The sequence below is a fragment of the Schistocerca serialis genome, chromosome 2 (genome assembly GCF_023864345.2).
Source record: "Schistocerca serialis cubense isolate TAMUIC-IGC-003099 chromosome 2, iqSchSeri2.2, whole genome shotgun sequence".
NCBI lineage: Eukaryota > Metazoa > Arthropoda > Insecta > Orthoptera > Acrididae > Schistocerca > Schistocerca serialis.
In genome coordinates, this window is record NC_064639.1 from 682,060,252 (window position 1) to 682,085,046 (window position 24,795).

The 24,795-nt window shown below is 39.4% G+C and overlaps 1 protein-coding gene across 2 annotated transcripts in view; it reads right to left on the reverse strand.

Annotated features, from left to right (window-relative positions):
• LOC126457801 (sorting nexin-14-like) overlaps positions 1–24,795 on the reverse strand; it is a 215,651-nt gene that overhangs the window by 102,944 nt on the left and 87,912 nt on the right. For both annotated transcript variants that reach the window (XM_050094398.1, XM_050094399.1), the window contains exon 10: positions 6,520–6,578. In XM_050094398.1, coding sequence (XP_049950355.1) covers positions 6,520–6,578 — 59 coding nt within the window. The remainder of the gene's footprint in view (positions 1–6,519; positions 6,579–24,795) is intronic.

Genomic DNA, 24,795 nt, shown 5'->3' on the forward strand with positions numbered 1-24,795 from the left:
AGGTGATGCTAAGGAAATTAGATTACGAAACGAGACTTTACAACAGAAAGCTGAGTTTTGCTGTTTTGACAGGAAAGCAAATGATGATGCCTGAAGTAAAGAGGATGTAAAATGTAGACTGGCAACAACAGATAAAAGTATTTCTGAAAAAGAGGATTTTGTTAACATCTGATGTCAATTTAAATGTTAAGTCTGAAGATATCTGTCAGGAGTGTAGCCTTGTACAGAAGTGAAATATGGGCAGTTCAAAATATAAGCTTTTGAAATGTGGCACAATGAAAGAATCCTGAAGATTAGATGGGAGGTTCAAATAACCAATGAGAAGGTACTGAATCAAATTTTCAACAACAACAAAAAAAAGGGATAGTTGATAGGACACATCAAGGACCATTCAGCTGGATAATGGGGAGAAGTGTGGGAGACCTAGGCATGAATGCAGCTGTTAGGTTCAAAAGGATGTAGTTTGTGTAGCACTTATTCAGAAATAAAGAGTTTTGTAGATGCACAAGTAACTTCAGGTGTACCCCAGAGATTGCTTTTCGTATTTTACATTAAGGACCTTGCAGACAATATTAACAGTAATATCAGGCTTTTAGAAGATGATGCAGTTATCTATAATGAAGTAATGTTTAAAGAAGCTGTGAAAATATTCAGTCAGTTCTTGATAAGATTTCAAAGTGGTGTAGGGCTTTGCAGCTTTCTCTAAATGTTTAGCAATGTAAAATAGTGCACTTCACAAATCGAAAAAACATAGTATCCTATGATTATAATGCCAATGAATCACTGCTGGAATTGGCCAACTCACACAAATACATGTGTGTAACACTTTGTAGGGATATGAAATGGAAATGATCACATAGATTCAGTCAAGGGTAAAGCAGGTTGTAGATTTCAGTTTAGTGATAGAATACTGGGGACGTGCAATCTATCTACACATGAGATTACTTACAAATCACTCTTGTGACCGCTTCTAGAATATTGCTCAAGTGTGTGGGACACGTAACAGGTAGAACTAACAGGGGATATTGAAAACATACAGAGAAGAGCAGCACAAATAGTCACAGGTTTGTTTGATCTGTGACAGATGGTCACAGAGATAATGAAAGAACTGAACTGGAAGACCCTTGAAGATAAACATAAAATATTGCGAGAAAGTCTATTTACAAAGTTTCTAGAATCAGCTTTAAATCATTACTATAGGAATACACTATGACCTCCTACGTATCACTCACATGACGATGACAAGATTAGAATAATTAGAAGAATGAATGCACAGAGGCATTCAAACAATCATTCTTCCCAAATTCCACACAAGGATGGAACAGGAAGAAACCCTAAAAACTGATACAACGGAACATACTCTTGCCATGCACTTCATGGTGGTTTGCAGAGTATAAATGTAGATGTAGAAATCAAACAATGGAAAATCCACAATGGAAGCTAACAGTATTATGAGAAGGAAAGTTGCTACTCACCATACAGTGCACATGCCGAGTCACAGATAGGCACACAAAAAGGCTCTCACAATTAAAGTGTGGTTTCAGTTGCATGAGACTGCAGCCTTGTGTGCGAGTTGCATTTGTGTGTGTGTGTGTGTGTGTGTGTGTGTGTGTGTGGGCATGTGCGCGCCCTCATGTGCCTATTGTTGATGAAGGCCTTACTGGCTGAAAGCTTTAATTGTCAAATTCTTTTGTGTTGTGCCTATCTGCGACTTAGCATCCCCGATATGGTGAGTAGCAACTTTCCTTCTCATAATAACACAGATGTAGATAGACCAGCAAGAAGAGCTGCATCAAACCAGTCTTCAGACTGAAGACCACAACTACTAAATGAAGGCTACTGTCCAAAACCTAAGCTTTAAGTCTCAAATCTTATTTACGTATCTGCCGACTGACAAATCCATCAACTTTAAGGTTTATAAATTATAGAGTGCAGGAATCAGTCTTCCTTTTTTGCAGATTTTATCTGGCAAATCCAGATTTTGGCTAGTGCCCAGCCATTATCAATGCACTATTTTCTAGTTTCAATGCATGTCCTTTAAAAGAACTTGTCACCGATGCCCAAACAGCAGGGAATGGACATGCATTGAGACTTTTCTAGTTTCAATCCATGTCCTTTCAAAGAACTGTCACTGACGCCCGAACAAGAGGGAATGGACATGCATTGAGACTAGAAAAGTCTCAATGCATGTCCATTCCCTGCTGTTTGAGCATCAGTGACAGTTCTTTGAAAGGACATGCATTGAAACTAGAAAACAGTGCATTGATAATGGCAAAGCACTAGCTAAAGTCTGGATTTGCCAAATAAAAGCTGCAAGAAAGGATGACTGAATGCCATGCTCTATAATTTATAAGTCAGATCACAGTCGCTGAGTGCACCCACACTCCTAATGGGAGGTAACCTGATAAACTTTAAGGTTAGTGTTAGGTTTCACTCTTTATGATCTGTCCACAACTTTCAAAATGAATGTCCCAGTAATGCTGATATTTGCAGCCATTCTTCCTCAGTTGCTACTTCAATTACATTTATCATCTAGATGAGGACAGATTTATCAGTCTTCTGCAAGTGAATGCTAATTTTTTTTACAAAACATGCTTATTCATGTTACGCATTATCAGAGGTTTTTTTCTTTTTTGTGTGTGTGTGTGTGTGTGTGTGTGTGTGTGTGTGTGTGTGTGTGTCCACAGACTCTTCTGTAGGCACTGACTGCACACAATAAAGGTTTCAGTTAATAGTATGCCATACTTATGCATTTCAGTTCGCCCTCCTTGTACCACACTGCACTTGGCCTTGCTAACTTGCTGTAATCAATCCTGCAGCAATTTAACAAGGCCATAGTGAGGGATCTGAAATAATAGATTCATATAGGGAATAATTCACAGTGGAAACTCCAGGTTGGAATATCAACAGTATTGAGAAAAGGACAGATTGCTACCGTAAAGATGACATACTGAGTTGCAGACAGGCACAATGAAAAGACTGTAGCAGTCTTTTTATTGTATCTGTCTGCAACTCAGTATGCTATCTTTAAGGTGAGTATCAATCTACCCTTTCCCTAACATTGTTGAATAATTCACAGCATCATTTATATTATATAAAAGTTATGATCAGAGGCACTGCTATGGTCGGCAAACGAAGTTGATAAATGTCTGTACTCTTACAATCTAATTACTCCCTGTACATAAATAATTTAAGTTCCACACTGTAAAAATTCAGAAAATACCCAAGTGAAAGCCTAGAGACCACAAACACATAAAACTAGGATTACTCTTTGTAATAATTATGAAAACTGCAATTCTGCTGAATGAATGATTTACTTATCTATAATTAGTTCTGAAACCAAGCAACACTTGACAGAAGAAATACATGTTGCCAATTGAAGGTGTTTTTGAGATCTAAAACTAATCATGTATAAATAAATTATTCACTGAACACAACTGTAAGTAGTAACAATGTTTTTCATATTGCTCTACTTCTAAATATTTGTGGCAATGGCACTATGAAGAAATTGTTCATTAATTTTGCTCCCTCTAAGGAAATTGTAAAATATTTTACTCATTACAAGCTGAATAGTATTTGTTAACAAAACTAATAATTATCTATCATGTTGCCCCAATTACGGGACACAATATTTGTTACCTAAAAAATGGAAAGAGCTAAACAAACAGCAACTTAAAATTCTTTATATTATACATAACTGCCACAGAAGTTTGAATAAAAGTAATTCTGCAAGAAAATAAGAAATGGTAGACAGTACAAACAAAGCAATGCAGAAAATTTTCCCTCATGTTTCTGATACAGAAAAATTATAGGACACTGATTTGGAATAGCCAAGTAACTAGTTAGATACTAGCTTAGTTGGCAGCTGCAAAGATAATGATTAACAATTAATGAGAAATAACATGACATTTGGTATACAACAGTGATCAAAACATTTACAACAGTTTTCAAAACATATAACAAGAAAATTTCTGAAAGTAATGACACACATTTAAAAACAAAAGTAACAAAGGCTGAAAATCTCTTCCACAGAGTATATGTTCACCTCCAGCTGTTACATGCACTTACAAGTGACCTAGCATGTTCTCTATGATGAGGTTCTGTAGCTCTTTCGGCAACTCATCCCATTCTTGAGACATAACTTTGACAAAAGCTTGGAGATTCTTTGGGCCATAGTTCCTCAACTCAATACATCCCTGACCTGCCCTCTACTAATCAAATCTAGAAGACTTGTCTGGTCAGTATATGGTACATAACTTCATTTGTGAGAAATTAAATACCCAAGCAGCTCAATGTGCAGATGTTTTTCAATCCATGAAAATGAAGTTTGTACAAATACCACCTATGAAAAATCTTACATGTGGTTGCAGTACCTCAGAGCTGTAAAACTGAATGATAGCAATACATGTCCAATCACCAATGAAGATATGAAGTATCATTTGCTCATCTAATATGATGTCTTCCTATATCAGAATCCACTCAACAGCAAACTGGTGCTCCTGTGATTTTACTTTTAGAGGCACCACCCAATGTCACTATGGAAACTAAGTAGCTGGTGTAACATTACTGTTGGTCATAATGGTGCCACTACCTAGATGACGCGCATCATCAGAATTGCCCTCTGATGAGGCCACGTCGGACTTCTGCATATAACATGGCCCGTGGCCAGTCGGAGTCCATTGTAATATCATCTGTAGAGTGTGTGGCAAGTGTGCTTTTGGTTTGGCTAAGATGTTTATATTGTGGAATCTATTTAATTTTACTCAACCTTATCAGTCCATCATCGTGAGTGGGACTCATACTGTCAGGTTTTTAGTATTCAGAGCCACTGCTGGGAGCTCCTGACATACAGCGTGTCAAAAAACTAGAACTACTGAGGCAGCTAAAGGATATGCAGATAATTTTATTGCAGGCATTGTTGGATTTAACTGAGAAATTAGTGTCCGGTACGTGTCTTTTTGTGAACTGGTTATTCTTAGTTGCACTGGGCTATCACAAACATTTCATGTGCTTAACAACCGTCTTCAAAGATTGGAAATATGTTTGGGGCACATTCTGTGCTTTTGAGATAGCAAAAACATCATCAAACTCTTGAAATGACATGTTTTGTACATTCAATGCTGTTGAGATGGCATCTGTGTGTGACCCACTTCAAGGCATCCAAAGATCCTATCTTACAAAAGGGGATCATTGCATCATGACACTGCACTTCACCAACTTATGACACACTGTTTACAAAGAAAGTACAAACATTATAGATTGAATGCACTGCTTTTCACTACATCTGAATCATAAGTTACTCAAAAAAGGGGGAACCCCTCTGCAATAGAAACAGTACATTCCTGTTTATAGAGAAGTCTTGTGGCTCATTTTTCTCATTTTCCCATTTTCCTCTTTCCTTGATTATGCTTAACTTTTGGATACTAGAACATGATGGCAGAGAAAAACTATGATGATCATTTACAGTAAGGTAGTGCCAGTTTAGTATAACACAAGAACTGTAAATAAACTGTTCAGTAATTGAATTAACAAGAAACTTTAATGGAGGCCAATTGTTACTGTGAAAGAAACAATAAAAGCAGACACTAAAAATATAATGGGAATAAGCTTTAGCAACTATAATGTGCAGATGGTGTGGAGAGACGTTCAACGACTGAAACAATCTGGCTGGTAGCAATACATTGCTGGACAATGCTTTTTTCTATAACTTGACTGGGCGGAAGGTAGAAAATGATTATTGATAGCATGGAAGAAATATACATTTTAATCTCATGTCTCAATTTGTGTTCCTCTGGTAAAAGCAGGTTTTAGATCTGATTTTTTAACTTCTTGTTGAAAAATATTTACTGCTGATTTCAAATTTTTAATGATATATGAATTATGAGAAGCTACGGTATGGAAATTCCAGAATGAGATTTTCACTCTGCAGCAGAGTGTGCACTGACATGAAACTTCCTGGCAGATTAAAACTGTGTGCCGGACCGAGACTCGAACTCGGAACCTTTGCCTTTCGCGGGCAAGTGCTCTACTACTTGAGCACTTGCCCGAGAAAGGCAAAGGTCCCGAGTTCGAGTCTCGGTCCAGCACAGAGTTTTAATCTGCCAGGAAGTTTCGTATCAGCACACACTCCATTGCAGAGTGAAAATCTCATTCTGGAAACATCCTCCAGGCTGTGGCTAAGCCATGTCTCTGCAATATCCTTTCTTTCAGGGGTGCTAGTTCTGCATGGTTTGCAGGAGAGCTTCTGTAAAGTTTGGAAGATAGGAGACGAGGTACTGGCAGAAGTAAGGCTGTGAGCACGGGGCGTGAGTCGTGCTTGGGTAGCTCAGATGGTAGAGCACTTGTCCTTGCCCGCGAAAGGCAAAGGTCCCGAGTTCGAGTCTCGGTCTGGCACACAGTTTTAATCTGCCAGAAAGGTATGGAAATCGTTAACAATGACAAGATTTATATATTTGTCATGGCAACATTGTCTCCTACAAGCATAGTTTTTATGCAGATGGATGCCATAATTCTACATACCTTGAGCCACTCTTTGAGAAACCACTGGGAAGTCTTTGGCCACACAACAGAACGAAGTACTGAAAAAAAGAGTTATTTTAAATGAATAAGTTGATTATGTCTATATACACTACAATTTGTGAATGTTGCAGCACCATAAAATTACAATCTCAGATTAAATACAGTTGGCCCACACATGGTCTACAATAACATAAAGGAATTATGCAAAATACTGAGTAGGGAAGCAAATTACAGGTGCAAAATCCATATTGTGGGAGGCACCAAGCACTATTACTTGTTCAGTAGGTGTCATGTCAAGTCAATGAACAGACAACTAAATTATTGTCTTTCCAACTGAAAATTATTCCTCACTTTTCCGTGGAAAATGTGAAATACAGTGAATAGGTGGGCCATGTAGCGCTCTCTCTCTCTCTCTCTCTCTCTCTCTCTCTCTCTCTCTCTCTCTACGACTCTCTCTTTCTTTCAACTATAGCAACTGTTGCTGTGAGTAGCCACAATTTGGATTATCTGTGAACATCCACATAATATCCAATTACATCCAACCCCTCACATCATGTACTGCCGATTAGTCTAGGACTCTTATCAGAGTGGCGTGTTTCATCATGGTTTTATGTAGTAAGTTTGAGAGCATTACAGTACTGCTGATTAAAATTCAGTGGTTGTTTCTATAAGAAACACATTGTGAATTACAGTGAGGTTTATTGTTAAAATTCAGGCAGCATATAATGAAAGAAGAATGGGCAACATATTACTACTTCTCAATATATGTCTCTCAAAATGGTACTGATATGCAAATCATAAAAAAATTTGAAGTAGTCGTATTTGTCATGCTCCTTTTCTGAATGGAATAGGGAAGGGGGTTACATTAGTGGTGCCAAAGTACATCTCATCACACACTGTTAGATAATTTGTGGAGTAGAGATGTATATGTTAGATTCATGTGCTATCCTACAGTTTCTACTACTTTACTATATGATGTATAAGGCATATTACTCCACAATCATAGAGGAGACGTTAAGAAGTTCAGGAAATGAGCACAAGGTATTGAAGTTAGTGCAATAATAGTATTACCATATCATTACTGAAATGAAATTCTTAAGTCACCCTTGGTTTCCAAATGTGTGATAATCCTTAGGCACAATGCAACCAAAGTTCAGGGTGAAACTAAATTCCCTTTACAGACTTTGACGACATGTTCCTTACATCAAAAGAAGAAAAAATGTCAGTAAACATGGGCTCTAAAATGCATACCTTAAGAGCTATGAGAATTGTTCAATAGGAGAGATGTTTTTCTCACTAGCAAAAATGAGTTAGAGCTCATACTGCTTGAAGTACTTTAGAGCTCACATTTACTGGACAATTTTTTCTTGCTTTGGTCCAGAGCACCTCATGCCATAATATGAAAAGCAAAGAGCTTGTAGTAGAAGAGATGTGTTTCGCAATATTGAACATGAAAAAGTGCTTATAGCTCTTAAAGCACACATTTTACAGCCCATGTTTACTAGACTTCTTTATTATTTCTGTGTAAGGAACCTGTCCTTATAGTCTGTAAAGGGAATTTAGTTACACTCTGTAATGTAACACATTTGTATAAACCATGTTTTATCACATATGGTAAATGGGAAAAATGAAAAGAAAGGTTTAACTCTATGTCCCTCAGAGTGAAAGACAGTGCAAAAGAGAAGGGACATTCCTATAGACTCTTATCCGATGGACAGAAATAATAACCAATAGGTGCTAGTATGTTTCACAAAAATGTGTGTACTTCAAAGAACCAGTGAGATATTTTATAGGGTATTCCTCAGTTCTGTAGAACTAATTACATCATCGCACGATCACTTGTAGAAGTAATACCGGTTCACAAATGATATCTTCTTGCTGAGGTCTTAAGAGTGAGGAAGTCTCCAAGTAAGGTAAATTCATGCAACAGTGTTCTGTAAATCTCACAAAAAATAAATTTCATGAACGTCAAACCAAGCAAGGTGTACATTAACAAAAAGAAGCAGCTGTCTGTAGCTTACTCTGTACACGGTATTAATAATGGCTTAGCATTAGACTGCTAAATTCTATTTCTGATTACGTGGTTTAAAATGAAATAATAAATTAACAACAATGACACTGTTTTGAAAAAAGCTTACGATGTATCACATGTTCTTAGCAACAGTTCTTTATCCATTGCTGTTTACTAACTGCATAAATGTTTGTGAGCCATCTGATAGCAAATACTTCATACATTGTGATCAGTAGATAACAGGCCAAGGAACATGCACACCAGTGTCCTAAACAATGCCAAGCTGGCTAGAGCCATAAGAATAGAAGTCATGCTGCAGTGTTTACGAAGTATGGCCCTTAGCTATTACATCCTAATCAGTCTACTACAGGGTGGTACAGAATAACAGGACTGTTTGAAATGAGTAGTGGCAGCCATGGGCAGGTGGCAGCACAGTGGGTTTGTGACAGTTAGCGAGTAAACAGTCCACCATTTCAGTAATCATGGATCACTGGAACGGACAACAGCATGCTTTAGCCATAAAAATGTTTTATAAAAACAATGATAGTTTGACAGTGGCACAGAGGGAGTTTCAACATTTTTGTAATTTAGGACACTATGATGCCGTTCCGTCGAAACAACAAATAACTTCGAAGCGACTGGATCTGCCCTCAAGAAGAAACCAACAGGACGACCAAGAAGTGTGTGTTCTCCAGCGAACATTGATGATATATGTGAGTCTGTCTTACGGAGTCCACGGCATTCAATTCATACGCAAGCAGCAGTGGTTGGAATGTCCCAGGGGAGTGTTCACAGAATTCTACAACTTGATTTAAAATTCCATCCATACAAACTACATATGGTGCAACAATTGAAGGACAACGATTACCTGTTGCGATTAGGATTCTGTCAACAAATGATAACAAAAATAAACAATGACAATGAATGTCTAAACAAGTTGTGGATGTCAGATGAAGCACATTTTCATCTCACAGGTTGTGTGAATAAACAGAACTACCGTTACTGGGCAAAAACAAATAATAATGACGTTCATGAGCGACCTTTACACACTAGTAAAGTGACAGTATGGTGCGGTGTTTCATCATATGGGATTACCAGACACTATTTTTTCGCAAATGAACAGGGAAACACAATAACTGTCAATGCTGATCGTTATGTGGAGATGTTACGAACTTTCATTAAACCTGCATTGAACAACTTTCCAAATGTCCAAGAAGCCTGGTTTCAACAGGATGGAGCCACATCACATACTTCATGGCAATCAATGGCATATGTGCAAGAATTGTTCTTCAAAGAATAACATATAGCACAACTTCCTTGGTCTACATTCTCCCTTAACACATCACTCATTGAACATGTCTGGGATGTAATTAGCTGGCAAGTTATGTGTCATGACTGTACAGCAACCATTACTGATGTTTTGTGAACAAACTTACAAACCATATGTACAGAGATGCACAAAAGATATATAGAGGTTCTCTATTATTGCATCCCAGAAAGTGTAGAACTCTAATTAAAGAATGTTTGATCTTTAGAGTCTCAAAGCAGTCCTGTAATCCTGACCACTTGTATAATGAAACAATTTGTTTTTCTTTACACTTCATCAGTGTATGATGCTGCTGTTGTCTTCAGTCCGAAGAGTAGTTTGACACAGCTCTCCATGCTACTCTACCCTGTGAAAGTCTCTTCATCTCCAAATAACTATGCAACCTACACCCTTTTGAACCTGCTTACTATATTCATCTCTTGGTCTCCCTGTACAATTTTTAACCCCCCCCCCCCCCCTCCCCCCAATCCAACACATACACTTCCCTCCAATACTAAATTGGCAACCTCTTGATGTCTCACAATGGGTCCTATTAACTGATCCCTTTTCTTAGTCCAATTTCTTTTCTCCACGTTTCTATTCAGTACCTTCCTCATTGGTACATGATCTAGCCATCTAATACTCAGTTTCTATTCTTTTCTGCCTGAACTGTTTATTGTCCATGTTTCACTTCCATACAAGGCTACATTCTAGACAAATACCTTCAGAAAAAACTTCACTGATACTTAAATCTGTGTTCACTGTTAAAAGATTTCTCGTCTTCAGAAACACTGCCAGTCTCTGTTTTATGTCCTCTCAACTTCGGCCATTATCAGTTATTTTACTGTCCAAATAGCAAAACTCATCTATTACTATATATACGCTATAGCTGTAATGAACATTTGTTAGGATATATATATATATATATATATATATATATATATATATATATATATATATATATATGTCTGCTTGTGTCTGTATGTGTGGATGGATATGTGCGCGTGTGCGAGTGTATACCTGTCCTTTTTTCCCCCTAAGGTAAGTCTTTCCGCTCCCGGGATTGGAATGACTCCTTACCCTCTCCTTTAAAACCCACTTCCTTTCGTCTTCCCCTCTCCTTCCCTCTTTCCTGATGAGGCAACAGTTTGTTGCGAAAGCTTGAATTTTGTGTGTATGTTTGTGTTTGTTTGTGTGTCTATCGACCTGCCAGCGCTTTTGTTCGGTAAGTCACCTCATCTTTGTTTATATATATATTGTTGAGTCGTACTTAAGTAAATAAATTAGTGAAATCAAAGTGAACTGGAAATTAGAATATAAATGGAAAACTTGGTTTAGTTTAGAGAGTTACATACTGGCATTCAGCGGGCAGAACAGAAGAAACAATGACTGTGGAGTCAGCGAGTTCCACATAAGCGGGCGCTGTCGATTCAGCCGTCAGGGCATCGCCCGACCGGCTCACGTGTTTCTCAGTTGTCGCATGTGAGCAAAGGCCCTCGCCTACATTCCAAGAGCCAATGACCGACATTAAGAAGATTCTTCGAGAAGCTTTTCAACGTGACGGAAGAGGCAATGACCAGCTCACGTGTTTCTCAGTCGTCACATGCGATCTGAGGCCCCCGCCTACATTCCAAGAGCCAATGACCCAGGTCAAGAAGATTCTTCGAGAAGCTTTTCAACGTGACAGAAGAGGCAATGGCCGTGAAGTCGTTCACCTCCAGTGAACTGAAGTGAATAAATACGCGAGACGCGGTGGGCCCGAGAGTTGAAGACGGATGAAGACAGATGAAGACAGATGAAGACAGACGGAGACGAAGACGAGAGACGAAGGAAGAAAAGAAGAGTAGCAGTAGTTTTCAGTCAGTTTCTGGGCTGAAGACCGTCATGCAAGAAGAGACTGCTTCATGCACAGATGCACCAAGTCCGCCGCTGTAATGGAATAGCAAGCAGCAGCCGCGGCGCCAGAAGACAGAAGTTAAAAGGTATTTGAAGTCTGGTTTTTACATACCCGGGTGACTCGTGAGGACGGGAAGGAGACGGCCTCACATCAGTAGTTACCTGTGAGCTGGGATGAAGACCTGACAGCCGAAGACTGGCAAGCGGGAGTCCGTGGTTCGAGTTCGGGACACTGGCCTTCCGCCGCCGCGCCGCTCCGCTGGTCGACGCACAACACACGCGGCCGCTTAGAGAAGAGAAACACTGGGACGCCACATTCAAGGTATCACCATCCGATGCACGACGTCGCTCGCAATAATTAAACGGGCCACCTCGCGCTGCGCGTCTCCGGTCAGCTGGGCGAGACGGCGACACGAGATACACACCGCTACGCGTAATCAGACGCCGCCGCCGCCGCCGCTGTCGCAGCAGAAGGCTACGCAAACGACACGGCTGCCGCTCTCCGAACCAGAACGTCCCAGTAAGATACAGTTGTATGAAACTTTCAATAAAAGTTATCTTATGTAAAAATGATGTTTCATTCGACCTCATACCCGAGCCAAGGAAGAACCCACCCTGCCCACATGTTAGAGAAAAGTTAATTTATTTAATATTTTCACCCTGACAGAACGCTTAGAATGCTCATCCTGACAATTGACAGCATCAAAAGAGAAAACCCAGTTACATTGAGTGACAGAACTGTCAGATTTAGTAACACAACTGTTACATTTGGGTGTCAGAAGCCGTTATAGTTGTTACAATTGGTGTCTCAGTTGTTACATTTGGTGTCAGAGAAAAAACCTTTGGCTCAATATGAGGTGTGAATGACAGTCACTAAAGGTCCCCAGTTATTATTTTTTAATGTGTGAAGGGATAGAGGTTTGCATAGCAGTCGTAATATTTTCTTTATTTAGAAGTGTATTTTCTCTCATGATTTTAAGAGTTTGTCGGAAATATTTAAACATCTTTTGAATTCAGTGTGGTAATATTGTGTAACTAATAGTTTGTAAAATGATGACACGAAATCGTACAAAGTCAGAGTCAGCACCACAAGCGGTTTCTACTGAGGAAGCTATTCAGATCTTAGTTAATCAGATAGAACAGCTTAAAAGTGATAATAATGCATTATTTAAGCGGTTGAGTGAGGTTAGGCAAACCAGTTCTATCCCTCCCACCCTAGATTCCTCAGCAGCAGCCTTAGTAACTCCTTTTTCAGGTAAACCTGGCGAGGACATAACAGCCTTTTTTGATGATTTAGTAGCAGCTGCAAAGTTAGGATCATGGTCAGATGAACAGCTCTTACAAATGACAAAGTTAAGATTGACAGGAGAGGCTAAAGCACACGTCTTATACCATGAATAATTACGGAATGCTCCAACATTTGAGGAATTGAAGAAAGGATTGCTTAAACGTTTTCAAAAACAGAACAGCTGTAGATTTTATAGGGAACAGTTAAACGCTATCACTCAGAGGCAAAACGAGTCGTTAGAAAGCTTTGTAGATAGGATTAGAAAAGTTAATATTAACACCTATCAGTTGACAACTAGTGATGAAGCAAATAAAGTTATTTTACAAGAGGCAGAAAATAGAGCTCTGGATACATTTTTACGAGGGTTGCCTCCTGAAACGTCCCGTCGTGTCAGGGCAGAGTTTCCTAAAAATTTAGCAGAAGCTGTATCTGTGGCGACAGCTTTTGAAGAAATTGACATTGCCACCAGATACAAGGAGAAGCGAAATATATTTTCAACAGGAGTACGATGTTTTAGGTGCGATCGACACGGACATATAGCAAAAAACTGCAGACAACCTCAATGCACTAATTGTCAAAGAATAGGTCACACATTCAAGGAATGCAGGTCTAAGAAAGTTTTTGGAAATAGAAATCAGTTAAACTCAAACGGGAATGTCGGAGCCGCCGCCAGGCGTTCCCAATAAAATTTCATGCCATTAAGGCGAATGTGAAGGCGGAATGCTGGTTATCTGCTACCATACAGGATAAAGAGGCAAAGATACTGGTGGATACAGGCGCAAACGTATCAATAGTAAGTAATAAATGTATTGGAGAAAAGAAATATGAGCCTCCAAGGTATAGATTGAGTGGAGTAGGAGGAGGTACAGTTAAGTCATTAGGATGTACATCATTGATTTTCTATATTCACGGTGTACAATTTCAGGAAGATGTAGAAGTGGTAACAAAGGTAACTGACGGGTACGACGCGATCCTAGGGTTGGATTTCCTGAATAAACATCACGCTAAAATCGACCTCAGACAGCAAACTGTAGAACTTAGCGGAATAGTGTTTCAGCTAGGTGACACCGCTGCAAAGGGCCCTCTGCCGCAAGATTTCTCTAACCGGAAGGCGAAATCAACTATACTGCGTGCAACGTCCTTGAAGGTTGATTCGCGGGATCAGATACCATCTGGCTCAGGAAAACTTCTCTGGATGACCATTGACCACGAAGTACCTACAGATACAGTGTGTCTAATAGAGCCTTTAGAGGAAAATGAGGAATTAGATGTATCACATTGTTTTGTACGTAGGAGTGTTGTACGGGTTCAAGACGTTGAGGGAGAAAGAAAAGTACCGGTACATATTGACAATTTCGGAGTGGAGGACAAAGAGTTGCATAAGGGAATATTAGTAGCTACAGTCAGTACTTTTGAAGAGGAAGATTTCATTTGGTCAGATATTAATGATGGTCAGAAACCAGACGCCTATAAAACCGCATTGCGCCAGAAGATTGAGCATTTGAAAGGAAAGGATAGTGACACGATAGAAGCAGTTTTACTTGAGTTCCAAGATTTATTTAATGCAGAAGGTCCATTGCCAGCAACAGACATCACACACCATAGGATCCCAACAGGAAATAGCCCCCCAGTTTATAGGAAGCCTTATAGAGTTGTGCATCACTTACAGCCAGTACTGGATGAATTTATAGAACAGCATCTAAAAGATGGAATTATAGAATATTCTGATTCGCCTTATAATTCAAATATTGTAATTATTCCAAAGAAGTCTCCCGACGGTACGAAACGATATAGATTTTGTTGTGACTACAGACACCTTAAAAAACAAACTATCTCAGATGTTTATCCTCTTCCAAACATTACAGATATCATTGACAGTTTGGGTAACAGTAAATACTTTTCAACAATCGATTTACGTAGCGGATATCATCAATTGGAAGTCGCACCTGAAGATAGGCATAAAACAGCATTTTCTACCCCTGGAGGCCACTGGCAATTTAAAAGAATGCCTTTCGGTTTGAAAAATGCACCAGCAACTTTTCAACGACTACTCGATGGAGTATTGCGAGGACTCAAAACTCAGCAATGTTTTGTATATCTAGACGATATTATTGTATTCTCCAGAGACATTAATGAACATGCTGTGCGTCTTCGTAATGTTTTTCAGAGACTTAGAAAAGCTAAATTAACATTAAATATGGAAAAATGTAGTTTTGCATTGACAGAGGTTACATACCTTGGGCATGTCATTAGTGAAAAAGGAATTAAAACAGATCCTCGATTAATTTCGGCAGTTAAGGACTTCCCAACACCACAACACGTTAAGGAGGTACAAAGTTTCATTGGTCTCGCATCGTACTATCGGAAATATGTTCAAAATTTTGCTGAAATTGCCCGACCCTTAACCCAATTGTTGAAAAAGGGTGCAAAATTTCATTGGTCTGAAGATTGTGAATCAGCATTTCAAACCCTTAAAGATAAGTTAACACACAGTCCAGTATTAGCCTACCCAGATTATAATAAAGAATTTATTTTATCCTGTGACGCAAGTGGTCATTCAGTAGGAGTTGTTTTGAGTCAGAATATTAATGGCGCTGAACACCCCATAGCCTACGCTTCGAGACAACTAACAACGGCAGAAAGAAATTATTCCACAACGGAGAAAGAATTGTTAAGTGTTATTTATGGTATCAAATACTTTAAATGCTACTTGTATGGTAGAAAATTCAAGGTCATTACAGACCACGCAGCTTTAAAATGGTTACTTGGATTAAAGGATCCATCTAGTCGTCTTACCCGTTGGGCCCTATGTCTTTCCGAAATGGATTTCGAAGTTATCCATAAACCAGGCAAAAAACACACGAATGCAGATTGCCTAAGTCGGAAAATAGCACTTTTGGAAGCAACAGGCCGAGATACTGAGGACTGGAGAAAGGCACAAGATGAGGATACAGAATGTAAAAAATACGCAACTCAAAAACAATTTTGCTTTGAAGATGGTGTATTATGCCGTAAAACAAAACTTGGACCGCGAATTGTTGTTCCCCAACACCTTAGACAAGAAATAATGGCAGAGGCCCACGATCATATCCTTGCAGGACACGGTGGACAGCGGACAACCGAAAGACGAGTAGCAGAGCGATTTTGGTGGCAAACCAGAAAGCAGGATGTTGCGCAGTACGTTCGTAATTGCATTGCGTGCGCACAAAGAGCTGAACTTTCTCGTTCAAAAATACCCTTACAGCGGCTCCCCGAGGCTTCATGTCCATTTCAAATCTGCGGAGTGGATCTCTACGGGCCATTTCATAAAACACCTGCTGGTAATAAGTATGTTCTTACAATTATCGATCACTTTTCCCGCTACCTAGCTATGGTGAGTCTCCCAGATCAGCAAGCAAATACAGTTGCCCAAGCTTTAGTTAACAACTGGATACTTAAATTTGGCGTACCTGAAGCTATTATCACGGATCAGGGATCTAATTTTATGTCTGAATTAATGAAACAGCTGTGCCACTTACTAAAAATGCGTAAATTACGCACAACTCCGTTACACCCTCAGTGCAACGGGCGCACAGAAAGAGTTCATCGGACAATTGGCAAGATGCTTAGTTATTATATTAACGAACAACATTCTAATTGGGATACGTATTTACCAATAATCGTGTCGGTATACAACGCCAAAACGCATGAAGCAACTGGCATGTCACCTTATGAAGTGGTCTATGGGAAAAAAATGCCATCCCCTTTTGATGTAATCAGGCAGAAAAACGGAAAAGTCGGAGAAACAGTAAGAGATTTCAGTCGAATGATGAAGGAGGTATGGAAAAAGGTTCAAAAATCTAATACAAAGGCTTTGGAACGACAGGAAAGATTAGGTAATACCCAAGCTAAATATCCAAATTACAAAATCGGTCAGTGGGTTATGCTTTCAACTCCTTACATAGCTAAAGGAAAAACGAAGAAATTTGTAACAAACTACAGAGGTCCTTATCAAATTATTGAGATCACGTCACCAGTCAACGTTAAATTGCAACTGCCCACCCGAACTACCATTGTCCATGCAAGTCGTTTAAAACCTTTTAAGGGCGCTCCAGATGTAATTCCTTCAACAATAGTATCTGCTTTTCCGAAGGGTGGAGGAAGTTCCCGTAAAGGAAAAAGAGTGGCCACGCCAGCACAACATACAGACATGGCACCATACAATCTTCGACCAAGAGTGCGAATGTCCTAGTTGAATCTTAGTAGACTGTGGACAGTATACAAATGTAAATAATTAATAAATTATAATGGTTTATTTTTTAAGAAAGAAAAGTTGAACGTAGAAACATGTAGATCTTGTAGTTAACAATGTATTCCTTCTGTTCTTTGTTTTTGTTTTTACTAGGTTGGTAGGTTCATAAACATGTTGTTTGCTTTTTTCAGAAAACGCCATGCAAGCATTTCCTACATAAAACCTATCCTACCTCAATTACTCCCTTGACAGTTCCCTTCTGAAGTCATAAACTCACAGCAAAGCAAAATTGATGCCAATGTCATGATGCAACATGTCTTAAAATTAAAAGGTGAACACAAAACTAAAATTATAATGCTAGGAACGGGTATATCTGGAACCTTTGTGTTGGTGTTTCTGCTTTCTTACAGTTTTCTTTTATTTAAGACGAAAAAATAAGCCAAATAATAATATACCACTTCATCAAATCCCTGTTAACTGGATACCACACTCTTAACTGGTGTACTTCAGCAGTTACTTTTGTGCATTAGCGTATTAATTTTGTTTATTGTACTTCATTCTTTATTAAACAGTCTCTTGTTAACATAAACAATACTGTAGAATAGATATTCTTGCATTAGTATAGGGTAGATTAAACAGCTGTTGCTATGTAATTTTCTAAGTGCAAAATCTATTTTTTGTTTATTCATTGTCACCAAGATTTGTTACCCTTATTACAACCATTTATGTGTGAACTATGTGATTCATGACCGTACAGTGCTTTTGTAAAGTGATAAAGTATTTTCCACATACTTAATTTGAAGCGTATGTAATCTTCTAAGTCGAGAGTTTTCAGTGCTTGTGCTTTTTCCGTGTGAAGAGTGGAGGAATGTTGAGTGGTAAATTCGAGGGCGAATTTCTCCGAAGGGTGGAGGAATGTTGAGTGGTACTTAAGTAAATAAATTAGTGAAATCAAAGTGAACTGGAAATTAGAATATAAATGGAAAACTTGGTTTAGTTTAGAGAGTTACATACTGGCATTCAGCGGGCAGAACAGAAGAAACAATGACTGTGGAGTCAGCGAGTTCCACATAAGCGGGCGCTGTCGATTCAGCCGTCAGGGCATCGCCCGACCGGCTCACGTGTTTCTCAGTTGTCGCATGTGAGCAAAGGCCCTCGCCTACATTCCAAGAGCCAATGACCGACATTAAGAAGATTCTTCGAGAAGCTTTTCAACGTGACGGAAGAGGCAATGACCAGCTCACGTGTTTCTCAGTCGTCACATGCGATCTGAGGCCCCCGCCTACATTCCAAGAGCCAATGACCCAGGTCAAGAAGATTCTTCGAGAAGCTTTTCAACGTGACAGAAGAGGCAATGGCCGTGAAGTCGTTCACCTCCAGTGAACTGAAGTGAATAAATACGCGAGACGCGGTGGGCCCGAGAGTTGAAGACGGATGAAGACAGATGAAGACAGATGAAGACAGACGGAGACGAAGACGAGAGACGAAGGAAGAAAAGAAGAGTAGCAGTAGTTTTCAGTCAGTTTCTGGGCTGAAGACCGTCATGCAAGAAGAGACTGCTTCATGCACAGATGCACCAAGTCCGCCGCTGTAATGGAATAGCAAGCAGCAGCCGCGGCGCCAGAAGACAGAAGTTAAAAGGTATTTGAAGTCTGGTTTTTACATACCCGGGTGACTCGTGAGGACGGGAAGGAGATGGCCTCACATCAGTAGTTACCTGTGAGCTGGGATGAAGACCTGACAGCCGAAGACTGGCAAGCGGGAGTCCGTGGTTCGAGTTCGGGACACTGGCCTTCCCCCGCCGCGCCGCTCCGCTGGTCGACGCACAACACACGCGGCCGCTTAGAGAAGAGAAACACTGGGACGCCACATTCAAGGTATCACCATCCGATGCACGACGTCGCTCGCAATAATTAAACGGGCCACCTCGTGCTGCGCGTCTCCGGTCAGCTGGGCGAGACGGCGACACGAGATACACACCGCTACGCGTAATCAGACGCCGCCGCCGCCGCCGCTGTCGCAGCAGAAGGCTACGCAAACGACACGGCTGCCGCTCTCCGAACCAGAACGTCCCAGTAAGATACAGTTGTACGAAACTTTCAATAAAAGTTATCTTATGTAAAAATGATGTTTCATTCGACCTCATACCCGAGCCAAGGAAGAACCCACCCCGCCCACATGTTAGAGAAAAGTTAATTTATTTAATATTTTCACCCTGACAGAACGCTTAGAATGCTCATCCTGACAACTGACAGCATCAAAAGAGAAAACCCAGTTACATTGAGTGACAGAACTGTCAGATTTAGTAACACAACTGTTACATTTGGGTGTCAGAAGCCGTTATAGTTGTTACAATTGGTGTCTCAGTTGTTACAATATATATATATATATATATATATATATATATATAGAGAGAGAGAGAGAGAGAGAGAGAGAGAGAGGGAAACATTCCACGTGGGAAAAAATTATATATAAAAACAAAGAAGAGGTGACTTACCGAACGAAAGCGCTGGCAGGTCGATAGACACACAAACAAACACAAACATACACACAAAATTCAAGCTTTCGCAACAAACTGTTGCCTCATCAGGAAAGAGGGAAGGAGAGGGGAAGACGAAAGGAAGTGGGTTTTAAGGGAGAGGGTAAGGAGTCATTCCAATCCCGGGAGCGGAAAGACTTACCTTATATATATATATATATATATATATATATATATATATATATATATATATGTGTGTGTGTGTGTGTGTGTGTGTGTGTGTGTGTCATCAGAACCAGGCTTAGGTTATTAATATGGCACTATGGCCACCAAACATTGTTTCCAAACTTAGCAGAGGTTTCTCATGACAGTGTGGGACAGGTACCCCTGGTGGAGAGGATAAAGTGCAGAGTTTGAATTAACCACAACTTTAAGGAGTTTTTTTTGTCATGTGTAGCACAACATATTTCAGAGATTTATTCCCATTATCAAGTACTTTGGGAGTTCAGATAAGTGTTGGATGTGGTGTCTGCTTGTATATTGTTCTGCCTACACTTCCCTGAAGCTGCCTTTTTATGTCCTCCAGATGACTGCTGGGAAAGAGGGGTGGAACGAAATACACAAGCAGACATCACACCCTTTACTTACATAAACTCCCGCAGCACATGAAAATGGGAATATTTCTGAAATGCATCATGCTACACATGCTGTCTTATTATTTCAATCATATCTGACTCAGCTGAAGGCTTCCTAAAATCATCATTTATGACTGATCTGATTAGTTCAGAGAGGTTACTGAGATGATTTCCTTTTCTAATTTTTTACAAGGTAAAATATATCTAAAACACAGATGATGTGACTTACCGAATGAAAGTGCTGGCAGGTCGATAGACATACAAACAAACACAAACATACACATGAAATTCAAGCTTTCGCAGCAAACTGTTACCTCATCAGGAAAGAGGGAAGGAGAGGGAAAGACGGAAGGATGTGGGTTTTAAGGGAGAGGGTAAGGAGTCATTCCAATCCCGGGAGTGGAAAGACTTACCTCAGGGGGAATGTCTGTGTATGTGCGGATGGATATGTGTGTGTGTGCGAGTGTATACCCCTTCTTTCCCCCTAAGGTAAGTCTTTCGGCTCCCAGAATTGGAATGACTCCTTACCCTCTCCCTTAAAACCCACATCCTTTCGTCTTTCCCTCTCGTTCCCTCTTTCCTGATGAGGTAACAGTTTGTTGCGAAAGCTTGAATTTCATGTGTATGTTTGTGTTTGTTTGTGCGTCTATCGACCTGCCAGCACTTTCGTTCGGTAAGTCACATCATCTGTGTTTTAGATATATTTTTCCCACATGGAATGTTTCCCTCTATTATATTCATATCATTTTTTACAAGGTAATATACACAATGAAAAATTGGCATGCTATAACTGTCTGCCAGAGTGTGACACGACACTAGATTCTGGGCTTTCAGGATCAGTACCTTATCTCTAGTGATGATACTGCGTTGATCTTTTGACTAAGAAAAGACACTGTAAATACTATACACTTCAACATGATTTGTGTGAACAAGATTAGATTTTAGATTAGAAAGTGTTTGTTAGAAACAACGATAAAATCTTGTTACTAAGTAAATTCAACATTTGTAAACTTTTTATGAAGGACTGTACTACAAGAGACAAATTCAGGTGGCAACTACTTGATGTCTCCTGGGAAAAAATCTATGTAGACATATACACTTCAGTGTGATGGGAAACTGCTTCATAATAACTGCAACATACTGGAGAGAACAAAATAAAGTGCACTGTAAGGGAACAGAATTACACAAAATTTTAAATATAGAAATTATTTAACAATACTACACCTTCCATTATGGTGCCTGGGAAAAAAGACAACAAAATCATATAAAAAAATAACCAGGTGAGATGCAATGTGAAGCAATGGAAGGAAGATTAAAAGTTTAATGTCCGATCAACAATGAGGTCATTAGGCAGGTGGACATGCCCATATTAAGGAAGGTTGGGGAAGGAGATCAGTCACACTCTTTCAAATAACCATCCCAGCATTTGCCTTAAGTGATTTAGGGAAATCATGGAAAACATAAATCAGGATGGCCGGATTCAGATTTGAACTGTTGTCCTTCCAAATACAAGTCCTGTGTTCAAGCCGCAATGCCAACTCACTCAGTGATTGTGATGCAGCCACCGAAGTCAAATATGTTGTGCTTAATCTGCATATTCTGCCACTGGGTGGTCATCTCTGCTCCTGGCCACAGTATTGCAGATGCTATTAATTGGAGAGGACAGCTGGTCACTGGACATGGTCACACGAAAAGCTGTGCAGAAGTTACAGTAGAGTTCATATGTGACTTGACTGCCTTCACACGACCTTGATCCTGATAGGGATGGATATTCCTGTGGTGGGACAGGAATATACTTCACATCATTTGACATTCAAAGCTACTGTGTAAAGACTATGAAGTACTGGAAATTTGGAAGTATGTATTTTCTGTTTGTGTTGTTATTTTCTCAAGGGTATTATGTACATATAGTAAAGTGTTTTACCATATATGCACAGGTAATCCACTCTTGATAGAGCTCTTGATTCTGAAGAGGACAATTTGATACTATATGAAATGGACTTATCCACTAGCATTAGTGATGTCACAATAGTAAAGGACACATGTCACACATTTGTGTGGCACATAGTTTGTGAACAGCAGCTATATCCATTCCATCTGTAGAAAGTCCAGGCACATAAGAAAATATCACCTATGAACAGTACAGCTTTCCTGTAACACAACTTAAAAATTTCCCCCACTCTTTCTGTAATATTTGAAGGTAATGTTGAATGATGAAAAAGCAAAGTTCTAAAAAATGCAAAGTTAAGAAAAATATAATACTTCAGAGGCTTCTGACTGATGCAGACCAAAATTATTCCATGATCACACTAAAATAGTTTTCATGATTGTTCTAAATTATTTTTACATTACCCTCTTTTTTGGTATGATAATCCCATAAATACAATGGCAGCTTTTTTTGAAAAGCTAAACAAGATGTAGGGAACAGTTATGTTAACTGGACCACTTTTGCTTTAAAATTGATCTGAATCATTATCTATGTAACTTACCTCCATAAAATTTCATAGGAAGTCAAGGTTACAGGTTTTCTTTACAATGAGATGTTCAAGGACTGTGTAGTACTTTCACATTTTGTGAAATCTAAACTAATTAACTCTTTTGCAAAGTGGCCACTTAACCTAACTGGTAAGATTAACTGATCCAGGTAGAAAAATCACTGAAAATTCACTTAGTAATTTTAATTTTAACTTCAGAACACTGTAAAGGTGTATTGCAAAAACATTGAAATGTTAGTTGTTGATAGATCAAATACAACTAATCAAAATTTTAAATAATAACAGTCTTAGTAAAGGCTGTATTCACACACATCAATGTTGAAATAAATCATGTCTTCAAATCTTTGGCATAAGTCTTTAAGCAGATTAGGAAGTTTTGTAATAATATCAGCAGTGCTAACAAATGCATTTTCATCCACTATGGAAAATCTACTCAAAGGTATGTATTGGAAATTTGTGGCAAGTTCCTATGGGACCAAACTGCGAAGGTCATCAGTCCCTAGGCTTTCACACTACTTCATCTAACTTAAACTAACCTACGCTAAGGACAACACACACACCCATGCCCCAGGGAGGACTCGAACTTCCGACGGAGGGGAGCCGCGGAATCCGTGGCAAGGTGCCTCAGACCACTCAGTTACCCAGCGTGGCTCAAAGGTATGTGCCGCTTATAGATAGTCACTTGAACATCTGAATGAAGAGACTACTGTTGTGAAGAAGTCTCTTCACAGCAGTTATAAGGTTGTAACCATAGTCTTTTCTTACTCCATGCACTTTTAACAATTATGAAGTTGCTGTCTTTAATCCTCAAAAAATTCTTATCTGCTTCAATGTCTTTGTTCCAAGAGCAGTCAGATTCTTCTGATACCCAAGAGTGCATTTTCATCGGACAACAAATCTGATTCTTCTAGAGTAGATTTCTTGTTTTTATTTTTACTTTTTTTATTTTTATTTATTTCCTAACAAAGGCTTCTTCATCCACGTGGGCCATAACAGGTGAAATTACAAGGATAAGAGTTCTCCTTTCTTTCAGCCATGACTATCTCTTTCACGGGGACCACACTGTGGGAAGCAAGGCTTCAGGAAGCACAAATAATTCTGTTTGGAGATTTTTTCATGAGGACGAGAAGGAAAGAGTTTATGAACCAAGGTACCAGAAACTGAAGGAACTGGATCACAGAAGGTGCCAGACAGGATGGAGGAACTGGACCTGGAACTGTGGTAGGGAAATTAATATTTTTTGAAACAATTCCTTTCTTCTCAGATTGCTCAAAAGACCAGTCTGTCACAGATGAACAGAAAATCTGCTTCACCAAATGTTTCATCATAGAGGGGCATTATTTCTACAGGTTAGTAAACTTTGCTGATATTAGAGGAAGTTGAAGCACATGGAAATGCTTCACGCACTAAGCCTGAAACATCATTGATACGAAGTGCCTGAGCAGAATGATTTAGTAGCCACCTATCACAAGCTCAGCCATTTTCTTTGGAGAATATTATTTCTCTTATTGACATGTGGCTTTCGGGATTGTCAATGATGAGCTGTTTTGACTTTTCTTTGCTTGGTCATTCGTGTTCAACAAAATGTGCCAATCCATCCATAAATATGCCTCCAGTCATCCATCCTGAGGTGTGAGCTCTCCCTGCACTTTCAGAAGAGCTGTTGAGGAACATATGATCTTGAAACTGGATACATGGGAAGACAAGAAATGGAGGAACTACTTTTCCAGTGCTCCTGATAATGCCACACATGGTTTCAAGTGTGCCTCTCTCTGCTGAAGTTATCTTCCCCACTTGCTTCTAGCCACATGGAGACACTATCCTCCCAGCTTCTGTGCCATTGTGAGGCTTCTTTCAAATTGATATAAAATTTACCAACATTTGACATATTGAAACTAGTTGCATGATGCAGACTAGTAAGATATTATGCCTCCC